Source organism: Rhinolophus hipposideros, assembly GCF_964194185.1.
Source record: "Rhinolophus hipposideros genome assembly, chromosome: 16".
Classification (NCBI taxonomy): domain Eukaryota; kingdom Metazoa; phylum Chordata; class Mammalia; order Chiroptera; family Rhinolophidae; genus Rhinolophus; species Rhinolophus hipposideros.
This window is the reverse complement of record NC_138062.1, coordinates 60005070-60014070: the sequence shown is the minus strand read 5'-3', so window position 1 is coordinate 60014070 and position 9001 is coordinate 60005070. Positions and strand designations below refer to the sequence as shown.

Sequence of the window (9001 nt, the reverse complement as noted above, 5' to 3'; positions counted from 1 at the left end):
TAGGCCCGGACTCCGACCATCATATTTAATGAGGAATTACGGCTTTATTATGGGGGCGGGCCCTTCTTCAAGGGTGGGGCTCGAACCCTCCACCCCAGGCCCCGCGGGGTTTCCCCGGGTCCCCGCTTCAGCCGGCTGAGGTGGCCGAGGGCAGCCGAGGACGCGCGCGCGCGTGCGTGCGTGCGTGCGTGCGGGCGAGTCCACGGGGCGGGGCGGTGGGGGAGGCGCGCGCGGAGCGGCGGGTGGGGCAGCAGGCGCGCGCCGCCTCCTTGCGCCGGGCCCCCCCGCGCGCGCGCGGCGAGTGGTTCGGCCCGGCCCCGGCTCATTGTGCTCGCTTCACGCCGGCCCAAGATGGCGGCGGCGCTAGAGGCCCCGGGCCTGTGACTACAAAAAGGGAGCCGTGGCCGGACGGGAGCGCGGCGGCGGCCGAGGACCAGGCCGGGTCCCCTCCCCTCAACCGCCCGCCCTCCAACGCCCGCCCGCCCCGCCCCCGCCGGCGGCGCCCCGCCCCTCCCCCAACCGCTTGACTAGCATGGTGCGGCGGTCGCGGGCGCCGACATGGGGGAGAAGCTGGAGCTGAGGCTCAAGTCGCCCGTGGGGGCCGAGCCCGCCGTCTACCCGTGGCCGCTGCCGGTCTACGTGAGTACCGCCCCCCCGCTCCCCCTCCCCGCGGCCCCTCCTCCCGGACCCCCGCCCCTCCCGCGGCGCGCGCTGGGCCCACCGAGCCACGGAGCGACTCAGTTCCAAAATCACTCCTGGGGACCCCCCGGGAGTCCCCGCGGCCGTTACCAGCCCTTTGCGGAGGTTGGGAGCGGGAGCCCCGGCGAGGACAGACGCGGCCGCGGGCACCCCGCGCCTCCGAGGGCGCCCGAGCCCGGGCTGCCGTTGCTGGTGCGCGGCTCGGACGCCGCTCCCTCCCGGCGCCCCCGGCCCCGGCGGCGGGGCGCGTGCCTTCCTGTTTCGGGCTTTGACGTTCAGGGGTTCTTGTTTTCCTTTCGGTAGTTTATTCTTTGAGCTGTCAATGGGCTTCGCTTTATTTTTGAGGACATGCTTTCCCTCTCCCTCTCTCTAGTTGTTTTATTTTTTAACGAGGGATGTGTGTCCCCCTAATCTTGAGTGGCAGGACCGGCGGGACCTGCATGACTCATTCTGTCCAGTAATCTTGAGTGGGTGGGCTGGCTGGACCCTTGGAAAGGAGGCATTCTGTCCCCTGAATCCTGAGTGACCCTTGTAAAATGACAGGCTGGGCGGAAATTTACAAAGGCGTCTGTGCCTTGGTGAGTCCACAAACGCGGGGTGTGGGATGGGCGCCCGAACTCGCGCCCGTGGGTGGTGGCGTGGTGCGTGTTGGTGTCCCTGCGTCCACGCTTGGGCGGGGCAGCGAGCGGTTGGGAGGGAAAGGGCGGCAGACGCCACGGGCGGGCGGTTTCGGGGCGCCCTTTCGCGCGCTGTGTCGCGGGGGACACGGGGCCTCCAGGGGACCCGGCGGGGAAGCCCGCGCGCCCCGCCCCCAGCGCGCGCTCGGAGTGTGTCGGTGGTTGGCAACGTCGGGGCCGGAGGCGGAGTCGGGACGCGGGGACCGCCCGCAGTCGGGGTGGGCTGCTGGCCGCGGGTTCCCCGTGGTCGGGCGCTTTGGTGCGCCCAGCCCGCCGCGCACCGGCGCTGTGCGGTATTGCTCATCCCGCGCCGGAGGCGAGCTGGAGCCCGGCTCTGGCTTCTCGGTGTGGGCGGCTCCTGCGGGTGTCCTGCGGGGCCTGCGCAGGGCAGGCGGGGCGACGCAGACCGACTGGAAGGACCTTCCAAACTCCAACCGTTTCACCAGCCTCCGCCTGTCTCTGCCCGTCTCTGGCTCTGTGGCTGGTCAGTGCATTGCTTAAAATTTAATTGTTTCTTTATTCTTAGTGGACATGCGGTATATAATTCACTCTGTGTAGCGTCTGGTTCTAGGGGTTCTGACAGATCCATGGCAATGAGGCGGGAGAGCAATGCGCTACTCCTCAGCGACTTCTGCTGCCCTTTTCAGCCAACCCACCTCTCACCTCCTGGCCAGCACTGACCTGGCTGTCCCTACAGTTTTGCCTTTTCCGGAAAGTTCAATTAATGCGTTCAGCAGCACATAGCTGCTTCCACTCCAAAAGTCACTCCTTTTTCTTGCTGTTGTATTACAGTTTTTCATTGATCCATTTGCCTGCTGGTGGCAGGACATGTGGAATGTTTCCAGTTTTGGGGGGAATCACGAATAAAGCTACTCTACACATCCCGGGGCAGGTTTCTAGGTGAACCTGTTTCCCCTCACTTAGGAAATGCGCGGGAGTAGGACTGGGGGACTGTGCCGGGTGTACGTGTAATAGTATTTGTGAAATCAGAAACTGGTATTGTTGAGTGCGGGAAGAGTTAAATCCACTGTGACCCAGCGTCCAGGCGTCTTATACTAGGGTGAAAGTTCACCTGCAGACACCATGTTGTCCTTTTACTTGGAGCGGAGCCAGACCACAGGGATTTGTAACCCTTGTGAATGAGGCCTCCTGGGCTGGGACCTGGCTTTCTAGTGGCAGGTGCTTCTGGACTGCAGAGCTTCGTTCCCTTGCTGGCCCTGGCCTCGCTTGGCAGAGGACGAGGCTGTGCTGCCCGCCTGGCCAGGCGCTCTACCTGACATCAGCAGGCCCCTTCCTGGTGTGGCTGTCCCACTGCCAGGCCAGCCCAGTAAAATTCTCAACTAGCTGCTGGGGCCAGCAACAGCCTTACAGCTTTGCGGTGACCTGTCAACCTTCTGTGTCCCTGAAGGAACACAGGGAACTGAGGAATTTTGCTTTTTCATGGGAAATGAAGGGACTGTACTTGATAAGAGTTCCTATTCTGTGATGACTCAATGATGAATACATTAAGAAAATGGACTACTTTAGTAGCTTCACTTTTTGGAAGGTCAGATTACTCATGTGACAACACATTTGAAATGACTGAACTTGCTTGTTCCCTGATTAATTCATTCTACAAGCATGTCCTGAAAATGTGCAGCATTCCCAGGGTCACAGAGGACAGTAGACAGTGTTCTTATTCTTGAGAAACTTATCTGTGAAGGAAGGTGGGTGATGCGCAAAAGTTAGCAGCCTTAAAGTGCCCGTGTATAGGGCCAGCTGAGGTCCCAGAGGGAGGAGCTGCCTGCGGGGTATGGGTGGCAGAGGAGGAGGGGTCATCTGCAAGAGGAAGTGTGAACAGCCACAACTGGCCACACTCGAAAGTGGTGTCCAGCCTCGGAAACTGACTTTTGTGCAGTTGACAGACAGAAGGGGGGCCGGTCGAGTTCTGTTCCTTCAGTGACTTTTGAGTTCCCATTACTCACTCGTAGTTTACGGTGGCATCATTTCTAAAGCAGGATGGTTCTTTCTTGGGCGGGAAACTAGGTCTCAACTCCGAAGGGAGTAAGTGGCATCTTGAGTTGCCAGCTGGCTGGGCAAGAGCCTATGAGGGGAGGTTGTGCGGGTCCTTTGCCAGTGACTTCGTAAGGCTGTGGGTGGGGGAGCAGTCCCAATGTGACTGTCCCCACCCCTGGCTTCCTCCCTGGAGCCCACAGTTCTCTGATGAGTACCCTCTGAGCAGTCCTGCCCTTAACACGGGCGGTGAGTAGTAGCTGAGTGGGCGGCCTCGTCAGTCAGCCTGTGACTCAGAAGATATTTTCTGACCTGATGTCTGCGTGAGTCTGCCTAATCCTCCCTCAGGTAGAGGCAGATTAACCCTTTGGAGACTTCATAGTGGTGAAGTGGTGGGTTTCAAAGGGGAAGAAGGCACGATCAGAAAAGTGTGGTGTTCTACATGTGGCTGTTACGCACTCTGGTCCGGAAGGCGCAGCTGTCTGCTGTGCACTCTGTTCCCATGGTGGCAGTGGAGGGGTGGTAGCTTTGGATGTTCACCCGCGAGGCGAAGGCCCAGTCTCCTTCTGGGAGCACCACCCTTTTTTTCTTAATTAAACTTGTTTTGAGGCAATTGTGGATTCTTGTGCTACCATAAGAAATAACACATGTTCTCTTTATCCAGTTTCTCCCAATGGTGACATTTTATACAATGAAAGAACAACATATAATTATTTTCATCTAATTCCAGAAGCCCCGTCCCTCTTAGGAGTCACCCCCAACCCTGGCAATGATGAACCCACTTCCTGTCTGTGGACATGCCTGTTCTGGACGTTTCCCATAAGTGGAATCACACCCTGTGTGGCCTGTGTGTCTGGCTTCTCTCATGAGCACCGTGTGTTCAGGGTCCATCCACGTGGCGAGTGTCAGCGCCTCCCTCCTTTTCACGGCTAAGAAATATTCCCCTATAAGGACAGACCAGGTTGTGGGGTCTTGAGGCCCCGGTGAGGCATTCATCTGGCCTTCATCCTGGGGGTGAAGGTGACCCCAAATGAATTGGTGTGGCGATAACAGTGATCCCTTGATGGAGGTAGAAACAGCTGGAATTCCCAGGGGCACAGCAGGTATTGGCTTTCCAGTGCCTGTACCCGCCACTTGGTGGCAGGGCCTCCTGGGTGGATCCTCCCGTCAGAGGAGCCTCTTCCCTGTGCTGTCTCCCTTCCCATCACACCCTTGGCCTTGACCTCGGGCTGGAGTGATCTGTGGCAATAAACCGTTTTATCTGATGAGGGCTAGAAAAGTTTTTGGGATGAACCTTTGATCATATGTCCCACGGTCCCACCTATGTCACTTCACGATGGCCTCTCGTGACACCTCCAGCATCAGGTCGCTCAGCACTTGTAGAGGGGCTCCCTGGGGGCCAGGCATCTCAGATTGTTACCGATTGGCTAGTTTTTATTAAAGCAACTGAAGTTTTCTTGTCAAGACACCTTTGGTCTTAGCTCTGCCCCTGGGGCTACAGGTGGCACCGTCCTCCTGTGGAGATCTGAGTCCCCTTTTTCCACACTGCCCCTTCCTGCGAAAGATGGTTGCCCAGAGCAGGGGCGTCCCATGCCTGGTCCCAAACCTACAAATGTTCTGTCAGTTCCTGAGGCGGAATGAAGTACAGGAGGTGACCAACTGGTGGGACTAGCATGAGCCATTAGTGTGATTTCGGCATTTCTAGTAACCACATTAAAAGGGTCAAAAGAAGGTGTCTGGGGCAGCGTGGCCCTGCGAGGAGAGGTGCCACAGGGGTGGTGGCAGGAGCTGAGCGTTCCATCCTGGTGAGGCACTGCTGGCCCTTCTCTCAGCTCTGTCTTCTGTCTGAGCAGCTGGAGGAAGCACAGGTAAGGGCTAGACCAGCCCAGAGCTACACGGCGATGACTCAGCACCCTCCTCCCCGCAGCTGCCCCTTTCTGTCCCCTTTGCAACGTGACATTATTGTGGGGGCCACGTAAGCATAGTTCTTAAAACTGGTGAGCTCAGAAGCAGTGAGTGGGTGAACTTGACTTTTTCTGCAGCTTCTGGGAGTGCGTTCACTGCAGTCAATTGTCTTGCCTCACAGTTCCTTCTGTCCCGGGCTGCCCCGTCTGGGACAGCAGGCTGAGAGCCTTGGTGTCTGTTACCGTGTGGACATGGGCGCTGTGAGCCGGGATTGTCTCCACTGGGCATCTCTCTCCCCAGGTGGGTATGTGACAGCAGAGATCTGGAAGAAGGACCAGGACAAACAGGAGGGCTTTGCAGTACAGGCACGTCCCCATAGGGTCCAGTGTACGGATGACGGAGCCATGCGCAGGGTCTGTGTGACCCATTTGAGGTCCTGTTTCTAGAAGCAGCATTGTTGGATTCAAACTCCAGTGCGTCCTGCCTGCAAGCCTCCTTGCGGAAGGGCCGCGCTCGGTCAGTGAGCTGTCTTAGAACTTGCTGTGTTGAACTTGCCGACGTGTGTCTTCCTCTTGTCCCTTGCCCCAAATCTGCTTCTTCTCTGGCCACCGTCGGCCTGTATGACCCACCATCTTTGCTCAGGTGCTGCAGCAGCCAGGCCTCTCATCCCACACACTTGAACCCTCACTGGCTACCTTATGACCCAGCAGTACCTGCTCTCTGCCCCACCCTCTCCTGTGCGGCCATCTTCCAGTTGGTTTTTGCTCTTTACTTATTTGGATGTGACACTTCTCTTTTTTGGTTCCTGCTTATTTTGAACTAGTTAAGGTGCTGCTGTGATCCCTACTTGAATTGGCCATATAAAGAAGAAACCATAGGGGGGACGCGTGGCTCAGCTGGTTAGAGCGTGAGCTCTGGGCAATGGGGCTGCCGGCTTGATTCCCACTTGGGCCAGCGGGCTGCGCCCTCCGCAACTAGAATGACGTCAATGAGCTGCCGCTCAGCTCCCGGGTGGCTCAGTTGTTGGTTAGAGCGCCGGTTCGACTCCTGCAAGGGATGATGGGCTGCGCTCCCTGCAACTAAGGCAACTGGACCTGGAGCTGAGCTGCACCCTCCACAACTAAGACTGAAAGGACAACAACTTTACTCGGAAAAGTCCTGGAAGTACACACTGTTCCCCAATAAAGTCCTGTGCCCCTTCCCCAATAAAATCTGAAAAAAAGAATAAACCATAAACTAATTGCTTATGCTCCCACCTGAGTAGCAGAGGGCCTCAGGCCCAGCAAAGGTGCTTAGCCTAATCTGTGATCCTGTAGCTCCCCTCCGGGGTGCCCACATTCTCAGGGGTGGGGGACAGGGCTCAAGGTGCAGGCTGATAAATATGAGGGCCCTCGGGGGCAGGCACCTATGGGCGGGCCTCGGGGTCTTCTGGGTGCCCATTGAGTTTGCACCACATCCCGTTTGCTCGTCCAGCCAGGTCTGCCCGCCAAACCCCTGCCCTTAAAACACCAGAGAAGCCGGCTGCCATGAGCCGTCAGCCCACCTGGAACATCTTGTCCCCCCCGTTTGTCATTTTCACTCTTTAAAGCTGTACACACATCCCATTTCCTGTCTACTGTGATTCCCACGTCACAGCGTCCATCTGCCCCTGTGCTTGTCCCAGCCAGCTGGTCCTACTGTGTCCACGTACCACCCATGAGTGGGCCTCTCGCCCAATGGCCACTTGTGTGACAGCCAGTGATGGCCCATTCTAAGTCCACGTGGTCTGCACCAGGAGCCATTTTGTTTGACTTGCTTTAGCTGTGGGGACCGTGTGTGACAGAATCATCCCGACCCCAGGGCTCCAGAGTTGAGTGGAGCCACCAGAAAAGAAGGCAGTGCCCGCGAGATCGGAGAGCAGGCGCCCTCCCTGCAGCCACTAGGGAGCCCGAGAGGGTGCTCGGGACGGTCCCAGTTACCCTCACTTCCCCAAGGACTAAGGGAGCCGTTTCTCTCAGCTGCTAGCGTGAGCTTCTGCCCCTCACGGTGAGTCCCTGGGAACTTGGTAGGAAATGCAGGTTCTGGGCCCCAGACCTGCTCAAGTGATACTCTGAGAGTGGGCACAGGCATCAGCTGTCACGAGCCCTGCGATGATGTTGATGCTTGTCACTGTGTGAAGACTCTGCCTCGTAGGACCCTGGGGTCCTGCCCTCCCGCTGTGAGTGACCTCGCAGGGCCGCTGGCAGGCCTCGCATGTCATTTTCTCCCCCCCCCCCACTTTCTTCTGCCTCCCCCTGACTCCGGTTCAAGCCGTTGTTTCTCAGGCTAGTTGTGTAGGACGCAGCTCCGTGGCCCATGCTGCCGTTATGAGCCTTGGGCTCCCCCCCCTCCCCCCCCCCCCCCCCCCCCGCTGAGGCAGTTGGTTGCCGGTCGTTGGTCAGCCAGTCGTTGGTCGGCCACTCACAGCAGCTCACAGCAGCGCTTGCCAGCTGCTGACCACTCACGCCGGCCACTGGCCGCTCATGGCGGCACACAGTCGCCCACGGCAGCCTGTGGCTGCTCACGCCGACCTCCGGCTGCTCAGGGCAGCCCAGCTCCAGGGAGAGCCGTTGTTCACCATCTTAGCTGTAGAGGGCGCAGCTCATTGGCCCATGTGGGACTTGAACTGGCGACCTCGGCTGAACTGGCGACCTCGGCGTTAGGGGCACGGCGCTTTAACCACCCGAGCCACCGGGCCGCCCCGAATGGCTTTTTCTTGTTGCCAGCGGCCGTGAGGAGAGGGGCGCTGACAGTGGAGTTGCTGCGGTGGTGCACCTGCAGCTGTGCACCTGCAGCGCCCCCCGCGGCTCCATGGCTCCTGTGTGCACTGAGCACACACACACCTGAAGTCCCACGGCCTCAGGATGAATAGGGGATAAGTGCTCCGAACAGGGACTCGTGCCCAAACTCCTCAGAGGAGATGGGCGACAAACTGGTTTGTCCTCCTGCTGATGGAGAAAGCGAGGCACCTGCTGAGATGACAGCCAGGCTCCCCACCCCACCTCCCTCCCTCTGTGTGTGCCCCCTCTGCACGCCGCCTCTCTGAGTACACGAGGGGCAGCGTCTAGAACAAGCCATGGGCCTCACACTCCCATCTGAATTGGGAAGGTGCACGGTACCAGAGGGGACAGTTTGGTGTCATCTCAGGGCATGATGACTGCCTCCTGTGCAGTGTGTAGTTTAAGGTGGAACATTTGCACTTAAATGGGGACATTGTCACATGATCCCCAAAGTGGGGGACCTGGTGAAGTCTGGGTACCCACTGCCCTGCTTTCCCAGCTGCCAGGGTTCCGTCAGATGGAGCGTGGGCCAGTTTGGATGCAGCCAGCAAGTCTTCCTGCTGTGGGTCAGGGGCAGGGACGCGGACTGTGAAGGAGGCGGCATGGGGGTACCCTGTGCAAGGGGCGAGGGCTGGGCCCTAAACCCAGGGCTAGCTAAAGGACTGAAACCACCCAGTCTGACCTTTCCGGTCTGCTTCTGGACTCTCTCCTGCGAAGGCCTGTGGAGCAGTAGGCAGCTATGGCCAAGAGGTCACGAGAGCTTCTGACTCGTTGATGGTGACCAGGCTTCTTAAGTTGCACCTCTTAGGACTGTGGCTGGAAACTGGCCAATCCCTGGAAGGATCACTCTGACACCTCAGAAGGCACAGTGGTCAGCTTCTTTCTCCCTCCGTTTTGATTTTTAAGCTGGGAAAGCACAAGTTCTTCCCA

The 9001-nt window shown here is 58.6% G+C and overlaps 1 protein-coding gene across 4 annotated transcripts in view; it reads left to right on the top strand.

The window, feature by feature from the left end:
- Positions 1-333: 333 nt before the first annotated feature.
- DOT1L (DOT1 like histone lysine methyltransferase) overlaps positions 334-9001 on the top strand; it is a 53801-nt gene continuing 45133 nt past the window's right edge. For all 4 annotated transcript variants that reach the window (XM_081076517.1, XM_081076515.1, XM_081076516.1 and 1 more), the window contains exon 1: positions 334-639. In XM_081076517.1, coding sequence (XP_080932643.1) covers positions 559-639 — 81 coding nt within the window. In that variant the 5' untranslated portion in view covers positions 334-558. The remainder of the gene's footprint in view (positions 640-9001) is intronic.